Below are 22,882 nucleotides of genomic sequence, written 5' to 3' on the forward strand. Positions count from 1 at the left end.
TCCTCTCTTGGGGAGCTTGACAGTCTATTTCCCATGAGCTATTTAGTGAATCTGTTGTGTACAGGGGATGCTGCTCCCTGCTGGGTGGGGCTCAGGACCTGTCCTACCCTCCATATAAGTAGAGCACCCACAAGGAAACTTTGCTGTTCTGGGACCTTCCATCTGGTTCTGATGTCTGTCTATCTGGACGTAAGGTCCTCCCAGACTCTGCTTCAAGCCAAAAAGATGAGATAGAGCATGTCCATAATCACAGCACTTGGGAGGATCAGGAGTTCAAACCCAGCTGCAGCCAGCATCTGCTGGAGAAGAAGGTCAAGGCTAGCCTGGGCTACATAAAACCTTGTCCAAGCCCAGTTTCCCAAATGCCGGATGTGGTCTCACACACCTTTAATACCAGTACTTGGGAGACAAAGGCAGAGGAATCTCTTGAGTTCAAGGTCAATTGGTCTAGATAGCAAGTTCCAGGACAACCAGGGCTACACATTGAGACCTTGTCAAAACAAAACAAAACAAAAACCAAAGAAACAGCAAAGTAACTAGATGCACACTTAGGTTTTCCACTCAGTTATATTTTCTCTGAATAGAACCACCTCTTCAGGAGACACAAGACACTTGGGCAACACTAAAAAGAGAACTCCCTGGGCAGGGGGACCACCCCCCTAACACCCAATTCCAGGACAGGAGAAAACACGACACACAGACATCAGCTGGTAAGTGGAATAAATACGAGGCACTCGAACCACAAGCACGTGCTCGGGAGGCACGAGGGGGTGGAGGGAGATCTTGTGCTATACTTCACACTGGTCAGTTACAAAAATAAATAAGGGTCAAGAGGGCTGGACCTGGCTGTGCTAAAATACTACCTTTGTGCCAGGAGCCCTGCTGCAAAATAAACTTTTGTCTGATGGTCCTTTCTTCTCCCATCTTGGGAACCTGGGGGCTCTGGCTAGGAGGCAACCATGGACATCAGGTCCCCTCCCTCCCTGCGGCCCCAGCACAAATGGGGCTGGCTGTCCCTGGAGATCCAGTGAGGGCTCTCTCTGTCCACCCTGCCCACTGAGTGGAGGGCAGAGGTTCTGACTCAGGAGGTGTGACAGAGGGAAGGAGGATGTCACAAGCCTGCAGAGTAGGACTCAAGGCTGCAGGTGCCCTCTGGAGATGTTTCACACCCCCTCTCTATGAAACCCTACTTGCCATTCCTTGATGGCCCCAAAGGTTGCAGGTCCTGGGAATAAGCTTCTACTATGATGCTTGATGTCTGCTGTACCGCAGACCACTCTACTGAGGGACAGTGAGCAGATACAAAAGCTCAGAGTCAGTGTGTGGAGTGGCAGGTCTCAGCATGAAGATGTAGAGGAATCATTTTCAGGCCCACACCTGGCCCCAGCTCACCATCATGGAACACAGACCAATCTTGCCTTGGGCTAACCCCTAGTGAACAAAGTGCTTAGAGAAGAGATAGTTTACCTGAGCAGGTAACACACACGTGCGCGCGCACACACACACACACACACACACACACACACACACACACACCAAACACACACACCTGCAGGCTTCCACAAGAGCCCAGGCCCACAGGTCATGGCTGTGAGGTCTCCCCTAAAAGAGGGCAGTAAGGGTAGTAAGGAGCTCCTACCACCCACCTACAAACACTTCTCCAATCCCCAGGGCACTCACAGGATGCCTTCCTAAAAAGAGTCTCCTGGCAGCGGGCAGAGAAAAGTCAGAAAACACTCCAGCAGGGCTGTGGCAAGCTGTGTGCCTCTGACGGGCAATGAAACAGACCTCGGGTGACTCAGCATGAAGAGAACAGACAGGGATACGCTGGTAGCCCCTCCTTCAAGCCAGCGGTTCTGGTGGGGCACACACTGCTGCACAGAGACATTTGGGTCACCTTGGGAGATGGTACAGGTGACACCCGGTGGTTCGAAGGCAGGGGTGATGCTCAGAGACATCTAGGACTTCAAATGTGAGTAATGCCCAAAGGAAACCCTGCTCCAAGCCAGCCTGGCAGGAATATTCTGGAACACCTCCAGAGGCCCTTCCTTGCCAGGTGCAGGGGAAGAAAGACCTAGAGGCCTCTCCTGTACAGACAAGGAAGGAACAAGGGAAAAGAAGAGGAACAGCAGGCCCAGAGGCCACCTCTACTTACTCACAACCCCAGCTCCCAAGAGAGGGAAATCCCAGTCTTGGGCAATCTTTGGTCAAACAGGAAAACATAAGGCTCAGCTGGGCTCTTCTCTACCCCACTGCCCAATGGCCAAGGTCAAGAGTATGGCTCTCCACACAGAAGTCCACACTGGTCCACAGGCACCGGGACCTCGTGCTGGGCTGCAGGAGGGAAGGGGCGGATGACAGCAGGGATGCCTGGCCTGGCTGTTGCAGCCTTCACTTGTTCTCGATCAGAATCTGCACTTTGTGAACAAGGTCCCGAGCCAGCTGCAGGATCTGCTTGGCGTTGTGCCGCTCAGCCATTTCTGAAAGAGAAGACACACTCATGAGTGGCCTTGTGTGTCAGCCCCGAGACATTCCTCTAGCTCCTGGTGCTCCCACTACAGAGTGACTCTGAGAGGAGTCCTGCACCTCCAGACCTCAACTGCCCCATCTATAAAATGAGGACCATAACAGGAAGCCACTCCATGACATTACCATGGAAACAGAAGTGATGCTGGATCAAAGTGTGCTAGGGGAAGACTGGTTCCTCCACCCTTCCATGCAGACAGAATGTCTGTAAACACTTTACAAAGTCCTTGTCAGGGCAGACACAGCAGTGCATGCCTGTAATCCCAGCACTGGGGAAGCTGAGGCAGGAGGATTGAGAGTTGGAGGCCAGCCTGGGATACGTAGCAAGATTTAGTCTCAAAAATATAAAGTAGAATAAAGTCATGTGGCAATTTTTTTATCTTTAAAAGACTTTTATTTATTAGGTATACAGGGTTCTGCTTGCAGGCCAGAAGAGGGCACCACACCAGGTCTCATTGTAGATGGTTGTGAGCCACCATGTGGTTTCTGGGAATTGAACTCAGGACCTCTGAAAGAGTAGTCAGTGCTCTTAACCTCTGAGCCATCTCTTTAGACCCCAGTGTGTCAGATTCTTAAAGATTCTATGGGAATAAAGAAAACCATGGTCGGTGGAGAGAAGGAGAGGGAAGAAATATCAAGAGTCACACAAGATGCTTAGACCTTCAAAGCTCTACATACAGCAGGATAATTCGAAGCTTGACTCTAACACAGAGAATCATTTCATAAAGAGAAAGAAATCTAAGACCCTGATTTCTAAAGCATTTGCTGAGGTACCCCCTGGAGTTCCTGGCAAACACTTGGAGACATTATGTGATATGCAGTCACATTTGGAAAAAGAAGGAAATTTAAGGGATACAAACCAAAGAAGTCAAACTAAGGTTGTGGTTCACATCTTGAATCCCAGCACTCGGGAGGCAAAGGCAGGTGGATCTCTGAGTTTGAGGCCAACCTAATCTACAGAGTGAGTTCCAGAACAGTCAGGGCTACACATAGAAACCCTGTCTCAACAAACAAACAAAGAAGCCAAACTATTCCTGTTTGCAGATGACATGAGACTGTATATAAAAGATGCTAAATATCCTATCACAATACTTCTAGAACCATCAGCACTTTCAGCAATGTGGCAGGATACCTAATGAATTTGCAGAATCAGTAGCCTTTCTATACAACAGCAGCAAATACACCGAAAGAGATCGTGGGCATACTCCCATTCATATCAGCCTCCAAGAAAATAAAATATCCAGGAACAAACCTAACTGAACAGGCAAAGGGCCTCTACAATAAAAATCTTCAAGCCTCTGAAGAAAGATTGAGAAAGACACTAGGAAAGTAACAAAGACCTCCCATGCTCTTGGATCACTAGAATTAACACCGAAAAGGACACTTCTCTGCAGAGCAATTTACAGACTCAGTGCAATCTCAATCAAAATCCCCACCTCACTCTTCACAAATTAGAAAGAAGCATTCTGAAATCTATAAGGAGCCACAAAGTCCTGGGATAACCAAAGCAACCCAGGATGGGGTTAGCATTCTAGGTTTAAGGATATATTACAGAGCCACAGTAACAAAAAAATCTTGCTCCTGGTTACAAAACCAGACATGAAACCAATGAGACAAAACAGAAGACACAAACATGACTGCAAATAACTAGAGCCATCTAATAATTAACAAAGAGTCAAAAGCATACATTGGAGAAAAGAATGTCTTCAGTACAAGTTCCTGGGAGAACTGGGTGTCCACATGCAGAAGAATGTAATTAGATCTGTGTCTATCACCCTGCATAAAACTAACTTCAAATGTATCAAAGACCCTGTGCTGGATATTTTTATGTGGACTTGACACAAGCTACAGTCATCCTCAGCTAAGACAATGTCTCCATATGATCAGGCTGTAGGCAAGCCTATGGGGGCATTTTCTTAATGATCAGTAGGTGTCTTAGGGTTCCTATTGCTGTGAAGAGACACCATGACCATGGTAACTCTGATAAGACATTTAATTGGGGTGGCGGCTTGTAGTTTAGAGGTTCAGTTTGTTATCATCATGGCGGTAGCATGACGGTGTGCAGGCAGACATCGTGCTGGCTACATCTTGATCAGAATGCTGTGACACTGGAAGTAACTTGAGCACAGGAAATCTTTTTTTCCCCAACAGGGTTTCTCTGTATATCTTTAGCTGTCCTGGAAATCACTCTGCAAAACAGGTTGGCCTCAAACTCACAGGAATCTGCCTGCCTCTGCCTCCAGAGTGCTAGGATTGATTAACTGTGTGCACTCTCACGAACAGCCTGAGTAAATGAGATCTTAAAGCCCAACCCCACACTTTCTCCAAAAAGACCATACCTACTCCAACAAAGCCATACCTCCTAATAATGCCACTCTCTTTGGAAGACACTTTATTTCAAACTACCACAATGGGAGAGAGTCCAGCTCATTGTGGGTGGGATCACCCCTGGACTGGTGTGGTAGTCCAGGGTTCTATAAGAAATCAGACTGAGCAAGCCATGAGGAGCATGTCAGTGAGCAGCTCTCCTCCATGGCCTCTGCATCAGCTCCTGCCTCTAGGTTCCTGCCCTGTTTGGGTTCCTGTCCTGACTTCCCCCAGTGATGAACAGTGGTGTGGAAGTTAAGCCAAATAAACCCTTCCCTCCCCAAGTTGCTTTGGTCATGCATGTTGTCATAGCAATAGACAGACCTCAGTGTGAACCCTGAAACAGTGAAACTGCTAGAAAACATAGGCAGCCCCCATGGGACACAGATGTAGGAAAGGACTTCCTGAATAGAGCTCCGTTTGCTCAAGAATTTAAGGCCAACAGCTGACAAGCAAGACTTCCTAAACCTGAGAAGCTCTTCATAGCCAAGAAAACAACCACCTGAAGCAGAAGTGCACTGAGTGGGAGGGAATCTTTGCCAGTAACCCATCTGTTGAATTAAAAAACGGACCTGAGACCCAAACAGAGAATTCACAAGAAGAGAAATAAAAATAGCTAATATCTAAGAAAAAGTTCGCTATCTCTAGCAGCTAGGAAAATGTAAATCAAAACAACTTAGATTTCATTTACCCCAGTCAGAATGGCACAGATCAATGGAACAACAGACAACAAATGCTGGATGGGATGGGAGGGGGGATGGGGCCCATTCACTGTTGGTGGGAATGCAAACTGGCCCAGCCACTCTGGGAACCGGTGTAGAGAATTCTCAAAGAACTGAAAATAAATCCACTCGATGACCCAGTTATAGAAGCCCTTGGCATATACCCAAAGGACTTGGCATCCTTGTTCACAGACACTTCCTCAGCCATGGCCATCACTGCTCGACTCACAATAGCCAGGAAATGCAAACAACAAAAGCCTTCCGCACCCAATGACAAATAGCAAGAATATGACACTTCTGATCTTCTTGCCTGTATTTCCATGGTGGGAACTGCAGGTTTGCACTGCCACACCCGGTCTGTATGGGTGTGGTGGTACGAGGCTTCATGCATGCTGTGCATGCTGTGCAAGCACTCAACTGAGCCATAGCTGCAGCCCGGAATGCATTTGCTTGTTTGTTTGTTTAACAACTGCACTGAATCCCTGTGGCTTCCTCACTGGTTTCTGGTGCAGGTGAAACTCACGAAGTCCAACAATGTTAATTTCTTAGTCTTAGTGATGAACATTCCAGAGACATGTAAAACAATGGAAATGAAGGAAGCTAGGAAATGACGCCTCTGCTTGGTACAGTCTTTGTAACTTTCCCAGTAAATAATTTTAAAAAAAGATTCTAAATATAAAATTTTAGTATGTGACTAAAATCCAAAATTATTCTAAAAGAAAAAGCTGACTTGAAAAAAACCTAGCCGTGTTTCCGAGGTGAGTTTCAGGTGGTTTTCTTCTTCTTCTAAAACCTTCTTTAGTCTTTAAGGTTTGGGTGAGATGCCAGGGATAGAGCTCAGGGCATAGTGTTTGCCTGTGTCTACGATGGAACTGCAAATCAGGCCTAGTTTTTAGCATTTAATTACTGTCTAAGTGGCAATAATAGCAGCAATTGCCTTGTTTATGGGCCCCTCATGGGGACAGGTACCCGTGAAGGACTTTTTCATATCTCATCATTAATTCTCTGGACTTCCCTTGAGGGAGGAGGAGTTTGCAGTATTATTTTCCCTGAAGTACTGAGGCCCAGACTATGATGTCATTTAGACAAGACCACACCCAGTGGCCCATTGGGACCTATTCCTTGCCACTCCAAGAGTATCCCTGTGCTTGCTTCCCCTGCCCACAAACTCCTGCGGGGCAGACCCCGATATTTCACAGATGAAGTATATGTTCAGAGGTAGGGCAGTACCTTGTCACTGAGCACAGCTGGCCAGTGGCAGAGCCAGGCACTGCCCCTGAGCCTCAGCATGGAGAAAACATCTGGAGTAGGTTGAGATCCCAACTATAGCACTAAGGGGCGACAGAGGACTGGGGAGATGCTCGGTGGGTAAGGGTACTTGCTGTGCAAGTACTGGGAGCAGGTCCCAGAACTCAAGTGTTACGTGCATTCTCACATGAGCTGTGGAGGCAGCAAGGTGTGGGCAGGGAAATGACTGGGACCTGGCAAGCTGCTGGTATCTGGAGGAGCCCTGCATATGGGCAGCCCCACCCCCCAGTTCTGCCCCTTGGTACCGTTGAAGAACTTGATGATGTCTGTGAAGTCCATGTTGTTCTCCAGGATGATGTCTCGGTAGACCTCCACCAGAGCCAGCGCGATGAACAGCACATAGTGGGCGGAGGACACGTGCTTAGCTGCCCAGATGGTCTCCCACACGGAGAAGACGTCATCATAGACCAGTTCTGAGGAAAACACGCATGTGCATAAGAGCTGGTCCAGAACAGAGTGCAAGGCCAGTCCTCCTTAGTCCTCCCTGCAAGCATTCCACTTCCCCAGGTGGACAGTTCCAGGCCAGTCCTGTGCTCATGCTCAGCTGCAGCAGGAAGAACTCAGGCTGGGAGGCAGGAGACCAAGTCCCTGCCATCTGATCCTCAAAGCCTGAGTTTCCCCATTTACGGACTCGGTCTAAGGTGCCTGTGTGAAGAATCTGAGCATGTGCAGGTTTGATTGGCATGAGCCTGTCCCTGCCGCCTACTACTGTCCTTCCTCTCTCTCCAGCAGCGTTCACCGGTGGCTCTCAGTGGCTGAGCACAAAGTGCTAGTTGGCTGCTGTCTCAGCTAAGCAAGATGGAAGAGCCCTGAAGACAGTGGTTCTCAACCTTGCAAATGCTGCGACCCTCTAATAGTTCCTCACGTTATGGTGACGCCCATCCATAAAATCACTTTTGTTGCTACTTCATAACTGTAGTTTTGCTACTGTTATGAATCGTAATGTAAATACGATCTACAGGATGTATTTTCATTGTTACAAACTGAATATAATGATTAATCACAAGAAACAATGTGTAATTATATATTGCAAAATATTTATTTCTAACAACAGTAAACTACATTTTGCATCCGTGTGTACAGAAAGCCAACATCAGTGCCAAGATTGATATTGCTTCCTCAGTTTCTAAGACCACTGGAAATATGTGTCTTCAGATGGTTTTAAGCTACCCCATGAAAATGTTCATTGACCCCAAAGGGGTCACGACTCTTGTGTTGAGAACCGTTGCCTTAAGAGCAAGGTTATCAAGTCTAATAAGTTGGCTTTGAGTTCCAACCCTTCACTAACCAGCCAGAGGCTGTGGGCTGGTGCTGTCCCCTTCCAGCCTCTCTGCACCTCAACTTTGCATGGGGCCTACTGGTCACAGTAAAGGACCAGGGATGAGACACAGCATGGGGCAGGTAGTTAGCACCACCACACGGATCAAGTGTTCCTCACCTCACCCCCGGCTTTGCACAATGGCACACATTCAGAGGTGACATCCTTTCTATGCCCACAGAGAAATACACTTGAAGTCCCCTCAGCTGAAGAGTTCTTGGTCTCTGCTAAGCAGAAAGGCAGGTAGGAGGGACTCATCCCAGAGATGGGCAGAACCAAGCTTGGGCCCTGACTTCCCTATTCCTAGCTCTGTATTTGACATTTTTGTTTTCTCATCTGTGAAACAGAAACCGCGTGCACGTGCACGCGCGTGTGTGTCTTCATGTGCAAATGTGTGTACATGTCTGTGGAGGCCCAATGTTGATGTCATTATCTTCCTATATTGGCCTTCACCTCATGGAGACCAGCGTTCACCAATCTGACTGGGCTGGCTGGCCAGTGAGCTCTTGTGGCCAACTTGTATCTTTTTCCCCAACACTGAACCACATGCAACGTGCATGGCTACACTTAGCTTTTCAATTTTTTTTAATTATTAAGTTCGGGGGACACATGGCCCAGCACATGTGTGAAGGTCAGAGGACAACTTGTGGGAATAGGTTATTTCTTTTAACCAACTGGATTCCAAAGATCAAACTCATGTCAACCATCTTGGTGGCCAGCCCCCATAACTAGGTTGTTATGTGGGTGCCAGGATGTGAACTCAGGTCCTCATGCTTGTACAGGCACTTTATAACTGTGCTGTCTCCTAAGCCCTAGAAACAGCAACTTTATGGCTCCTGCTGCATAATCATTTTGTGATAAGGCATGTTCCATGATGGATAGATTTAAGTAAATGCTCTCTCTTCAGCCGCCTTTGCCCCAATGATCTTCATGTCCTCTTCAGCCTCCACTTCCCCATCATAACCACCCCAGAAATTCTACTGTAAAGACTTTGCACAAGTCCCCAAGAGGCAGTCTGTACCTCGTTTGAAATCCAGCAGGAACCAGCGGTAGCAGAAGTAGAAGTGGGTGTAGTCCCCATTCTGATGCATCAACTCGAAGAGCTCCGAGTCCAGGATCTAATGGAGGGAGGGCAGGCTGTCAGCCCCCTACCCTGAGAAAGGGCAGCCAGAGGGTACAGTGGAATCCACTGTGCTGTATGCTCACCCTGCACACCAGTCAACCCTCGGTGAGCAAAAGGGTGCACACAGCCTTCTCTCCAAAGAGGATTTGCAATGACCAGTATGGAACTGGCTCAATATCAGGGAAAGAAGGTTAGAACAACAAGGCAGGCTCATTCCCACCAGGATGACTGAAATCAAACTGACAGACAGTATCAAGTGTTGGCAAGAATTCAGAGTAAACATTCTCCCTCCCTCCCCTAGGGTCCCCATTGACTGACCCCATGGGCCGGGGCAAGTGGCGCCCAATGTGGAGACCCAGGTACGAGGGCTTCAGTGAAGAACATCACTAAGGAGAGCCGGACATATCAAAAAGAAAAGAAATAGAGATAGTTGCAAGACGGGGGCCTGCTGAAGCAACAAAGACCTCAGTAAGTGAGCTATGATATGGGACAAGAAATGAGTCAACATGAATTGTTTGTTGAAGACCTCAAGAAGACACTTAAGGCATGAGAGATTAGGCTTAAAACACAGGATTTGTTAAAGTTTTCTGTATTTATTAAGGAAGTTTGTCCCTGGTTCCCCACTGAAGGGACCATAGATGATAAAAGGTGGAAGAGAGTAGGAGATGCTTTAAAGGATTACTATAAAACTTTTGATCCTGAAAAGATTCCTATTACAGCATTTTCATTTTGGAATCTAATTAATGAAATTATTTCCCAGAAACAGCATGACCCTTTTATAGCAAATATAATAAAAGAAGGAGAGAAATGCTTAAAACCTACTGAAATAGAAAAAGTAGAAGAGCCTAGTAAGAAGCAGAACCTTATGTCATTTGATAGTGACTCAGAAGAAATTCAAAAGACTAGCCCACAAACCCAGGATAAGATTGTAAAATAGATAACCACAATGTAAACCACGACCGAAAAAGGATGAGGGAGCCAGACCCGAAGTTAAAAAGATATATCCCTCACTTAAAAAAATTATCCAAAAATCAACAGCCTATGGAAGATAGTCTTAGTGACTCAGAGTGGGAGGATTTGGAGGAAGAGGCGACTAAATATCATGGTCCAGACTACCCTCCATTAGCAGAACATTGACCTCCACCTTATATGCCTCCTCCAGTAGCCCCCTCTCTGACTTGCCCAGTTTTAATCCCTCAAAAAAAGATGCAGGACAAATTCAATATCTTAAAGAGCAGATTCGATTAGAAACAGAACATCAAGACCGGAACACCCAGCTAGAGAGTTTGAAAACAGGCAAGTCTACCAACACCTCTCAGAAAGGTGTTTCCAAGTCACCTCTCAGAGGGGGCTGCCCTTAAGATACCTCTTACCCACCAACATCAGACAGAGACAGAGAATATTACTGCTTTTCCAGTAACCAGGACAACAGATGCACAAGGCATTGCCTGGCAACATCACACAGGTTTGGATTTCAATGTAATCAAAGAAGTCAAAATCGCAGTCTCTCAATATGGGGCTACAGCGCCTTATACCACTGCCATCATAGAATCTGTGGCAAACAATTGGCTTACTCCTTCCGACTGGTACACTTTAACTAGAACAACCTTGGTAGGGGGAGATGGAGATTATCTTTTATGGAAGGTAGAATCTGCAGAAGCTTGTAAGGAAACTGCAAAAAGTTATTGCCCAAGCAGGCAATAACTGGAATGCAGATATGTTATTGGGGGAAGGAAATTATGAGGCAGAGGATGTTCAAATGCGATATGAACCTGGACTATTTGCCCAAATTCAAACAGCTACCACCAGAGCCTGGAAGAGACTATCTGCTAAAGGGGACACGAGCTCTTCCCTTACTAAAATCAAACAAGGGCCTGACAAGCCCTTTTCAGACTTTATCCATCGCTTTCTAACAACAGCAAGTAGGATTTTTGGAAATGCTGATTCAGGCACAGACTTTGTTAAACAATTGGCTTTTGAAAATGATAATTCTGCGTGCCAAGCAGCTATTCAACCATATCATACAAAACAGACCTTTCTGGCTACATTCGCCTCTGTGCTGAGATAGGCACAGCTTATCTGCAAGGACTCGCCATGGCAGCTTATGCAAGGCACTACTGTTAGACAGTTCTTGTCTAATTAAGGTAGAAATAAATGTTTTAACTGCGGCGAGTCAGGCCATTTTTCAAAAAACTGTCCACAAAACTCAAAGATTGCTTTTTTACTGTACCCTTACATCCAGATGATCAGAAACGCTTTGCCTTTAGTCTTCCTTCTACAAATTTTCAAGCACCTATGCACCGGTATCAATGGTATCAATGGCGTGTTCTCCCCCAAGGCATGGCTAATAGTCCCACACTTTGCCAATCTTTTGTAGCATCTGCTATCCAAGCAGTTAGGGACTCATGGCCACAGATGTATATAATACACTATATGGACGATATTCTTTCAGCAGGACAAAAAGGGGAAGAAGTATTATTTTGTTATAAAGAGTTATGTGATGCTCTAACAAAAAGGGGATTACAGATTGCACCAGAAAAATACAACTCAAAGATTCCTGTACTTATTTAGAATTTCAAATGTTTGAAGATAAAATTTTATCTCAAAAATTACTTTGAGATTAGATAGGTTTCATACCCTTATGATTTTCAAAAATTACTGGGAGATATTAATTGGCTACTACCTTACTTAAAAATTAGCAAAGATGAATTAAAAGCCCTTTATGACATTCTCCCTGGTAATTCAGATCACACCTCACCTCATCAACTTTCACCTGAAGGCCACAAAACAATAACTTTGGTAGAACAAGCCATACAATCTCAAACAGTTAACTTTTCTTGGTTACAATCATCCCTTGTGGTTCATTATTTGCAAAACAGCTCAGTCTCCAATTGCAGTTTTTTTTTGCAAACTGCTTCCATATTATGGGTCCATTTACCAGTCAGTCCAAAAAGGGAGCTAAATCCCTATTTTCAATTGGTCTCAGATATTATTCTTATAGGTAGAAGAAGGCCGTCTTATTTTTGGCTATGAGCCAAACCTTATTATTCAACCTTATACCAAGGAACAGGTTGATTGGCTTATGCAAACAACAGAATGCTGGCCCATAGCCTTGGCCAATTATATAGAAGAAATAGATAACCATTATCCCCCTAATAAGCTAATTGATTTTACCAATCATCAAGAATTTATTTTTCCAAAAAAATACTCTCCTAGATCTATACCAGGTGCATTAACTGTGTTTACTGATGGCTCCTCCACAGGGATAGCCGCTTATGCTTGGAATGATGAGGTTACTAGTTTTCAAGCTGGGGCCTCATCTGCCCAACTAACAGAATTATATGCTGTTATAGCTGCCTTTACTGCCTTTCCAAATCAATCACTTATACTGATAGCGCCTATGTTGCTCATTCAGTACCACTTTTAGAGACTATAGGTCAAATTAAGAATATCTCTGAGACTTGTAATTTATTTAGACAACTAACTTCTCTCATAAGAGTCAGAAAGTTTCCTCTCTTTATGGGGAACCTTCGTGCTCATTCGGGTCTCCCCGGGGGCAATCATTTGGCAGACTAAACAACCCATTGTCTTCTGGCACTGCCTGTTGATTCCGTCTAGGACACAGGCATTGAAGCAGCACGTAAAGGACATTCATTACATCACCTTAATGCCCATACTTTATGCCTCATGTATCATATTACCAGAGAACAAGCTAGACATACAGTAAAAAACTGTTCAGAATGCATCCAATATTTACCTGTACCTCATTTGGGAGTTAATCCTCAGGGACTTGTGCCCAATGCTCTCTGGCAAATGGATGTTACCCATCTTACAGAATTTGGACATCTTAAATATATTCATATTAATATAGATGCATATAGTGGTTTTATCTGTGCCTCTCTTCAAACCGGAGAAAGCACTAAACATGTAATTAGCCATTGGCTAGCTGCATTTTCTGTCGTGAGCACTCCTCAACAAATCAAGACTGATAATGGACTTCGATATACCAGTGCCAATTTTAAGACCTTCTGCAAACAATTAGCTATTAACCATGTCACTGGAATTCCATATAATCCTCGAGGACAAGGTATGGTAGACAGAGCTAGCCTTACACTCAAGCTATTAATAAATCAAAAGGTATCCCACCAAAGGCATGACAAGGAATATTCTGACACATGCTCTTTTCATTGCTAATTTTAAAAATTTGGATAATGAAGGAAAATCTGCTGCCACACGATTTTGGCACTCTGATATACAAAAATCCTTTGCCACAGTCATGTGGAAAGGCCCCTCCTAGATAACACCTGACATGGACTTGATCCAGCCCTAATATGGGGATGAGGATCAGTATGCATATACTACAAAGAAATGAAATCCACCTGATGGCTTCCAGAAAGATTAGTTAAACAAATAGATGATAGCATAACTTATTCCAGGAGGAATTGCCTCTCCTGAGAATTTTATTCCTTTCTGTTTTCCAGAAATAAAGATCCATGTCATACTCGGGGTCTTCCTATTGAACCCCTTTCAGAAGAAGGATTCAGGGCGCCCCCCAACCCAAAGGAGTTGATGAAAGCATTATTTGGAGCCCCATGCAAATGCAGAGGAGGAACTGCTCTTACACTACACACACTGACTGCAGAAATAACTATCTAATTATAGTACCTGCTAATAATGGAGGCTTTGATCAAAACTAGGTATGTGTTAATAAACCTAGAAGCATTCCTAAGGTCAATGGACAACCAGAACCATGTCCAGTAGGATGCAATTCTGTGGACCAAATGAATGCCATGTGCTACAGCACATTCCAAGAATGCACACATAATGGCCTTACTTATTTTACTGCCACACCCTTAAGAACTTATTCTGGCAGTGTTGAGGAGATTGGTCTATTAACCCCCAGGTGCTTGGCAATTATAAATACGCTGCAGCCTCCTGCCGTGCTGCTCCAGGAAAGCCAGCATGCTGGAACAAGGTAGCTCCCATTCATGTTTCTGATGGAGGCCCCACAGATATGGTTAGAGAAGCCAAGGTCCAAGAAAAGAGTCAACATATAATTGACTCCATGATTCCTCATATAGATTATCACCCATTATTACTTCCCAAATCTAAAGGCATGGATATTGATCCTCAGACCTCGGAAATATTGTCGGCTACCCATTATGCTTTAAATATCACTAATCCCCATCTGGTTATGTTTGACCTTGGAAACCTCATGGCCTCTGGCAATTCCGGTGTTATGAAATTTCTCAGTACCTATTGATGGTTCCCTGCTAGGTAATAATTGTTTGCTTAGCATTCCTTTTAAGATACAACCCACAGGATTTAATCATTCCTTATGCTTTTATAAACATTTTAAAAATAACAGTTTTGATATAGATGTAGGATGAGCATCATTTACTTCCTGCTCTTCAGTAATTAATGTATCCACAGCTCTTTGTCCTGAGCCTGGACAAGTTTTGGCGTGTGGAAATGGGATAACTTACTTACTCCATGCTGCCTTCCAATTGGACAGGGTTATGTGTATTAGCCACCCTTCTTCTCCAGATACAGAATTTATACCAGGGAGTGAACCCATTCCAATACCTAGCATAGATTATCTTATTCCCAGGCATAAGAGGGCCATCCAATTCATTCCCCTGTTAGTTGGACTTGGAGTACCGAGAGCCTTAACTACAAGCTCCACAAGCATGGGAGTAACTGTACAAACATATTCCAAGCTGTCTCAGCAGCTTGCTGATGATGTACAGACTATTTACAGGTCAGTTCAGGACCTTCAAGACCAAGTTGACTCCCTAGCAGAGGTAGTTCTGCAGAATAGGAGAGGCCTGGATTTGCTTACAGCAGACAAGAGAGGCATTTGTTTGACTTTGCAGGAAAAATGCTGATTTTATGCCAATAAATCAGGCATTGTTAGAGACCGAATCAAAAAACACCAAGAGGAGCTTGAGAAACGCCGCAGAGAACTGTTTGACCATTTGGAGTGCTTGGAATGGACTTCTGCCCTATCTTCTTCCTGTGTTAGGCCCCCTGCTTGGCTTATTAATTATCCTATCACTAGTACCTTTTCTCTTTAATAAACTGATGGCTTTCATTAAGAGTCAAATGGATGCTATCAAGATGCAGCCTATACAAGTGCACTATCACCGTCTTGACATGGCCGATATGGGAGACAGCTGTGATGAACCTTAATCACATACTACTTAAATTATGTAGCTATGAGATCACTTCTGATTCATCTCCTCCTTGGTGAGCTGGGCTGGTTAGTCAATGATGGGCAACAGAGGAAGGACAGAGGGTGTCCCATCCCGATAGCCCCCTAAGACAGGAATGCTCATCATGAGATGTCATCTCCAATGACTGGTAGGGCTATTGCACACTCCTGATCCACAAGATCCTCTGACCTAAGACATGCACGGCCCCCTCAAGGATATCCCAGTTTATGGCCTTTTTACTTTATACAAAGAAGGGGGACCTGTGGAGGGCCCTAAATAAGGATAGCATAATAGAAAACATCTTAATATTCATACTGTATTCTTAGAGACTAACACTTAGTTAAGTTTCTATTCTCTGTGTCTGCTTATCTTCCTGTACAGCATATTTACAAGGCCTGCAGTCCAGACTCCCCCAGCTGCAGACTTGTGTCCTTGGAACACACCCTGCCAAGGACAACTTCTGCTCCCCCGCACTTCTGCTACCTGCCTTACTTAAGCCCTGTTGGTACTTTCAATAAACAAGACTTGATCAGAATCCTGTCTTGTCTCCGTCTCTCGCGTCTCTTGTCCCCCCATTCTCACCCCCTCCCCTCGGGTCCCTGTTGACTGACCCTGAGGGGCAGGGCACTTTCGTATCCAAAATATTTGGTGACTTTTTTAGAATCCCACCAAAGCAGAGCAAGAGCCACCTCCCTACAGCATTTAGAATCCCCTGCAGAACTCGGCCTGAAGCTGGCTGCCAGGCCTGCCTCTTGCAGATTCTGATTGGTAGCTAGGGAAATGCATGTTAAACCAACTTTGAGATTTCACCTTGCCCCCGTCAGAATGGCCAAGACTGACAGAGCAACCAACAACAAGTGCTGACCAGGGTGGAGGGGGGGCACACTCACTGTTGGTGGGTTTGGGATGCAAACTGGTACAGCCACTGTGGAAATCAGTGTGGAGAACTCTCAGAAAGCTAAAAGTAAATCTAACTTATGACCCAGCTGTAGCACTCCTTGGCATGTGCTTACTCAATGTCCTACTCCATAGTTCATTGCTGTTCTATTCACAATAGCTTGGAAATGGAGGCAACCTAACATCCTTCCTTCCATTGACAAACGGATAATGAAAATGTGGTACGTGTGCACAGTGGAATAGTATTCAGCTCTAAAGAGAAAACCCTGACGTTTGAAAGTAGACAAATAGAACGAGGAAAGACTGTATTGAGCGAGATAACCCAGACTCAGACAGACAAACATGGTGTGTTCTCTCTCATCTGACTCTCTCAGCTCCAAATCTTCAGATGCAAATCCACAGGCTGGAGTAACTGCAGAACAGGAAAGTTAAGAAGGGGACCATTGCCAAAGTAGGGAGGTCAGGGAGCAACAGAGAAGTGGAATAGTGGGGCACAAGTGATCTGAAGGAGGATGGGGAAGATGGAGGCCTCCAACTGGGGAAGGGGAGAGAGATAAACACAGAAGAAGGAGGTAAGATCGATGTGAGGTTGCCTGGAAAAGCCGTAAGGAGTCACACCATCAACTGGGCACTTATGCACCCGAGTGCTCTACCAGCTGGACCACACCCGCCTGCAAACCGCTCAATCTGAAGCCATTTGGCTGCACTCCCTGTCTTCCCTAAAGTCAAAGCAGGAAGCCTCTGGCCCTACCTGGATTAGGGACCTCATGTTGGCAAAGTGGGTGTCCATGGCACCTCCGTGGGGGAAGTTCTGGTTCATCCTCTTCATGAGTTCCGTGAAGCAGCTGAAGGCTAGGGCCTCTGGGGACAATGCAAGACAAAGGGTTAAAGGGTTAGCAGGGCCACCGCCTCAGGCACAGAGTGAGGTCCAGAGCAGAGTCCACGGCCACGGCCACAGCCACGGCCACGTGAGAAATAGGTAGGCAGGGAGGACTCAGTGGAGTCCACTCCCTCCGATGCTCAACAAACTTTAGTGTGTCATGGATCTCACCACAGAGGTACTGGGAGGAACAGCATCTATCAGACAAAGACACTCCTTTGATTGGTCCACACTGGTTGTGACACAAGGCCCACACACACTCCTTTGTTGGTCTCCATATTTCTTACTTTCAGAAATTCTGCCAATTCATGGGATTCTCAAGTCTGGAAGCCACTTTGCTCAAAAGCAACTGTTGTGGAGCTGGAGAGATGTTTCTGTGGTTAAGAGCACAGACTGCTCTTCCAGAGGACCCAGGTTCAGTTCCCAGCACCCACATGGTGGCTTACAACTCTCTGTAACTCCAGTTCCAGGGGACCCAACACCCTCACACAGACACACATGCAGGCAAAACACCAATGCACATAAACTAAAAGTAAATTATTAAAAAAAACGGTTGACATAGTAAGGGCTTTGAATGTAAAGAAAGGACAAACTCCTTTGGCAAATGCTGGCAAGAATATCTATTTACATAGTTTAAGAAAGTAGGGACCAAAAAGAGGACTCAGTGGTTAAGAGAACTGGCTGCTCTTCCAGAGGACCAGAGTTTGATTCCTAGCACCCACATGGCGGCTCACAGCCATCTGTAACTCCAGTTCCTAGGAATCAGTCACTTTCTTCCTGCCTCCACTGTAGGCATGTGGTACACACATACACAGGCAAAACATTCATACAGCAAAATAAAAATAAACCAAACCTCCAACACTAAAAAAAAGAAAGTAAAGGTTCTGAGAACCCCCGAAGTATAGAAACCTGACATACTAGACTGCATTTGAAAAACTTATTGGAAATGGTAGTTTTTCTGGTTTCTCTTAGTAGCGATGGGAGAGTGATGCTATTGGGAAAGCTCCTCAAGGACAATGGGTTCCACTCAGGTTTAAAGGGGTCAGGACAGATTACAGAAATTTGATCAGTCTTCATAGTCTGGCAGCCCCTGGCACAACCACATCACCTGACCTGCTTGTCACAATTACAGTCACCCTGACATGCTGCTGACTACGGTCTCTCACAGCACCAAGCCTCCATTGCTCTCAACTCCTTAATGCCTTCAAAACCAGGACCACCTGGGCGAGTCTTAGGCTTTACTAAGTTTGGTTGCCAGTCTTGGCCCCCTGTGGACCAGTTTTTGCTTGCGGACCACCAGTAAACAGTTTCCAGGGGTTTCACATCAATGACGCTGGTCTCATCTTCCCAGCTGACCGGCAATGACCAGCAAAGTCACAAGTATTTGCCCGAAAGTTTTCTTCTAAGAGTTCTACCATTTTGGTTCTTTCTGAGATCAAGTGAGTTTCTTGTGCGTTTCAAGTCAGGCAGGGGGTTTTCCATCTTTTGCACGTGTGTTTCCTGTCGCCGCAGCAGCTGATACCTTGAAATGACTGAGCTTGTGGAGTTGAGCTGACTCTGAACTCTGATCAGTCAGCTGAGTGTCAACTGCAAACCCTTCTTTCTGGATTCTCAGCTGCAGCCTAGAACCTGTGTGCAGGCCTTGGTGGAGGCACCAAAGTTCTGTGTCTCTATCTGTCTCTGTCTCTGTCTGTCTGTCTGTCTTGCTCTGTCTGTCTCTGTTTCTGTCTGTCTCTGTTTCTGTCTGTCTCTGTCTCTGTTTCTGTCTGTCTCTGTCTGTCTCTGACTGTCTCTGACTGTCTCTGTCTGTCTCTGTCTCTGTCTGTCTCTGTCTCTGTCTGTCTCTGACTGTCTCTGTCTGTCTCTGTCTCTGTCTTTGTGTGTGTGTGTACAACTTGTGGCAGTCGATTATCCCCTTTCACCACACGAGTCTCAGGGATCAAACTCAGGTCCTCAGACTTGGTGGCTATGCCTTTACCCACCGAGCCAACCTGCCACTGCAGCTGGGCATTTTGATAGGGCTTTTCCATACACGTTACAGAGGAGACTGCTCTCTGGCAACACCAAATCTTTCAGCTGTGGTGGGAGATGCCCTGCCCCCCCCCTTTATGGTTCTTCTCCTCTGACCAACAACGTTTTGCGGTCTTAGATCTATAAGCCACGCCCTTTAGAGGTATTGAAAACACTTCTTTCTTCAGGAGACATGACACATGGACTTGTCATCTTAATTTCAGGTTGGGGTTGTTTAGCTCAGCTGTGTAGAAATACAAGATTTCTGCTTATCGATCTTATGAGCTACAGTCCTGATGGATTCACTTGTTCTGTTTTCTTATTCTTTAGATTTTCATCCTAAAGGCAAACCATCTGGGACCAGGACACCACAGATAGTTTTAATTCCTTTCCAGTTCTTCTTCCCCATTTCCCTGCTCCTTTTAATATTTTGAGACAGGGCTTCATGTAGCCTGTGCTTTCTTTCAATTCACTCTGGTCAAGGGTGAGTTTGAACCTCTGATCTCTGATCCTCTTTCTTCTACCTCCCAAGTGCTGGGACCACAGGCTACCACACCCTGTCTTTTATATTCAGGTACTGGCTTATATTGGTGTTGCTTAGATACTGAACTGTCCTTGCAGTTCTGGGATAAACCCCAATTGGCCGTGTTGTGTAACTCTCTATATCTTGTTGGATTGAATTGTGTTTAGAAGAGCTTGTGAAGAATCACTCTTCAATTGTGTACTTTGGTAAAGTTCATACCAGGGATGCCATCTGGACCAGGCTTTACTTTGTTCTTATTCATGGTCAATCAATGGCTCACCACAGTCAGGAGGGCCTCAGTGCCGTGCACTATGGGGCACGAGGATGTCTCATGCTACTGAGTTTGGGATGCATTCACCAGACTGTGCACCTGTCCTGACCCAGTCCACAGAGAAACAAGTGAGACTGACCCTTCCTCTCCCATAGGACAGAGGGGACACACTCACCATCATCCAGGATGACCAACAGCGGGGCCAGAAGGTCACACATGCCCTGGACGTAGCCAATCTCAATGTGCTGCCAGATGTAGCTACAGGAGAAACGGCACAATGAGGGGACCACAGCCTGCATCCCCACGCAGCCTGCATCCCCACACAGCCTGCATCCCCACGCAGCCTGCATCCCCACACAGCCTGCATCCCCACACAGCCTGCATCCCTCCTAGCCTGCATCCCCACACAGCCTGCATCCCTCCTAGCCTGCATCCCCACGCAGCCTGCATCCCCACACAGCCTGCATCCCCACGCAGCCTGCATCCCCACGCAGCCTGCATCCCCACACAGCCTGCATCCCCACACAGCCTGCATCCCTCCTAGCCTGCCTGTCCCCTTCTCCCATCTGGTCCTCCACCCCTCAGCCTGATGTCCACCCTCAGTGTCACCTCACATCCTAGGTGCAGCCATCAGGGCAACCCTGCCCAAGAGAACAATCACAGAGCACAGTACACTGCAAGTGCCCCACCGCTCTAGGAGAGCTGTCATAGGTTCATGAGGAAGGAGTATCTTCAACTCCTCCAAGCCCCACAAACAGCTTTCAAGCGCCTGTTTTCTGGTTACGTGGAGATGTTCACTTTACACAAATTAGTGACTCATTAAAGCCTCTAGAGATTTGCCAACCCAGTCCCTCTGTCTGTCTGCCAGGAACTTGGATCAGTCTCTATGAATAAGAGCTTTGACCTATAGGTCCAGGAAAATATCCTCACCTATGCATGCAACCTGAATCTTTGAATCTTTAAATGATGGTGTGAAAGTGAGTGAGTGAGTGAGTGAGTGAGTGAGTGGGTGGGTGGGTGAGTGAGTGGGTGAGTGGGTGGGTGAGTGAGTGGGTGAGTGGGTGGGTGAGTGGGTGGGTGAGTGGGTGGGTGAATGGGTGAGTGAGTGGGTGAGTGAGTGAGTGGGTGAGTGGGTGGGTGGGGTGAGTGAGTGAATGGGTGAGTGGGTGGGTGAGTGAGTGAGTGAGTGGGTGGGTGGGTGGGTGAGTGAGTGGGTGAGTGGGTGGGTGAGTGAGTGAGTGAGTGGGTGGGTGGGTGGGGTGAGTGAGTGAGTGGGTGAGTGGGTGGGTGGGTGGGTGAGTGGGTGGGTGGGTGTGTGAGTGAGTGGGTGAGTGAGTGAGTGGGTGAGTGAGTGAGTGAGTGAGTGGGTGGGTGGGTGGGTGGGTGAGTGGGTGAGTGGGTGGGTGGGTGAGTGGGTGGGTGGGTGGGTGGGTGAGTGGGTGGGTGGGTGAGTGAGTGGGTGAGTGGGTGGGTGGGTGGGTGGGTGGGTGAGTGAGGTGAGTGAGTGGGTGGGTGGGTGAGTGAGTGAGTGAGTGGGTGGGTGGGGTGAGTGAGTGAGTGGGTGAGTGGGTGGGTGAGTGAGTGAGTGAATGGGTGAGTGGGTGGGTGGGTGAGTGAGTGGGTGGGTGGGTGGGTGAGTGAGTGGGTGAGTGGGTGGGTGGGTGAGTGAGTGAGTGAGTGGGTGGGTGAGTGAGTGAGTGAGTGGGTGGGTGGGTGAGTGAGTGGGTGAGTGGGTGAGTGAGTGAGTGAGTGAGTGGGTGGGTGGGTGGGTGAGTGAGTGAATGGGTGAGTGGGTGGGTGAGTGAGTGAGTGAGTGGGTGGGTGGGTGGGTGAGTGAGTGAGTGAATGGGTGAGTGGGTGGGTGGGTGAGTGAGTGGGTGGGTGGGTGAGTGAGTGAGTGGGTGAGTGGGTGGGTGAGTGAGTGAGTGAGTGAGTGAGTGAGTGGGTGGGTGGGTGAGTGAGTGAGTGAGTGAATGGGTGAGTGGGTGGGTGAGTGAGTGAGTGGGTGGGTGGGTGGGGTGAGTGAGTGAATGGGTGAGTGGGTGGGTAGGTGGGGTGAGTGAGTGAGTGGGTGAGTGGGTGAGTGAGTGAGTGAGTGAGTGGGTGGGTGGGTGAGTGGGTGGGTGGGTGTGTGAGTGAGTGGGTGAGTGAGTGAGTGGGTGGGTGGGTGGGTGAGTGAGTGAGTGGGTGGGTGGGTGAGTGAGTGAGTGGGTGAGTGAGTGGGTGGGTGGGTGGGTGGGTGGGTGAGTGAGTGAGTGAGTGAGTGGGTGGGTGGGGTGAGTGAGTGAGTGGGTGAGTGGGTGGGTGAGTGAGTGAGTGAATGGGTGAGTGGGTGGGTGGGTGAGTGAGTGGGTGGGTGGGTGGGTGAGTGAGTGGGTGAGTGGGTGGGTGAGTGGGTGGGTGGGTGAGTGGGTGGGTGGGTGGGTGAGTGAGTGAGTGAGTGGGTGGGTGGGGTGAGTGAGTGGGTGGGTGAGTGGGTGGGTGGGTGGGTGAGTGAGTGAGTGAGTGAGTGGGTGGGTGGGTGGGTGAGTGAGTGAGTGGGTGGGTGGGTGGGTGGGTGGGTGAGTGAGTGAGTGGTTGGGTGGGTGGGTGGGTGGGTGGGTGTGTGAGTGAGTGGGTGAGTGAGTGAGTGGGTGGGTGGGTGGGTGAGTGAGTGGGTGAGTGAGTGAGTGGGTGGGTGGGTGAGTGAGTGAGTGAGTGGGTGGGTGAGTGGGTGGGTGGG

General features: G+C 47.2%; 1 protein-coding gene across 2 annotated transcripts in view; it reads right to left on the reverse strand.

Annotated features, from left to right (window-relative positions):
• Positions 1-548: 548 nt before the first annotated feature.
• The window catches only part of Sgsm1 (small G protein signaling modulator 1), a 70,855-nt gene continuing 48,521 nt past the window's right edge, over positions 549-22,882 (reverse strand). For both annotated transcript variants that reach the window (XM_005078923.4, XM_040731185.1), the window contains 5 exons: positions 20,336-20,418; positions 17,228-17,337; positions 9,263-9,359; positions 7,169-7,336; positions 549-2,480 (listed from right to left, as the gene is read on the reverse strand). In XM_005078923.4, coding sequence (XP_005078980.1) covers positions 2,392-2,480; positions 7,169-7,336; positions 9,263-9,359; positions 17,228-17,337; positions 20,336-20,418 — 547 coding nt within the window. In that variant the 3' untranslated portion in view covers positions 549-2,391. The remainder of the gene's footprint in view (positions 2,481-7,168; positions 7,337-9,262; positions 9,360-17,227; positions 17,338-20,335; positions 20,419-22,882) is intronic.

The sequence above is a fragment of the Mesocricetus auratus genome, unplaced genomic scaffold, assembly GCF_017639785.1.
Source record: "Mesocricetus auratus isolate SY011 unplaced genomic scaffold, BCM_Maur_2.0 Super-Scaffold_100025, whole genome shotgun sequence".
Classification (NCBI taxonomy): Eukaryota; Metazoa; Chordata; class Mammalia; order Rodentia; family Cricetidae; genus Mesocricetus; species Mesocricetus auratus.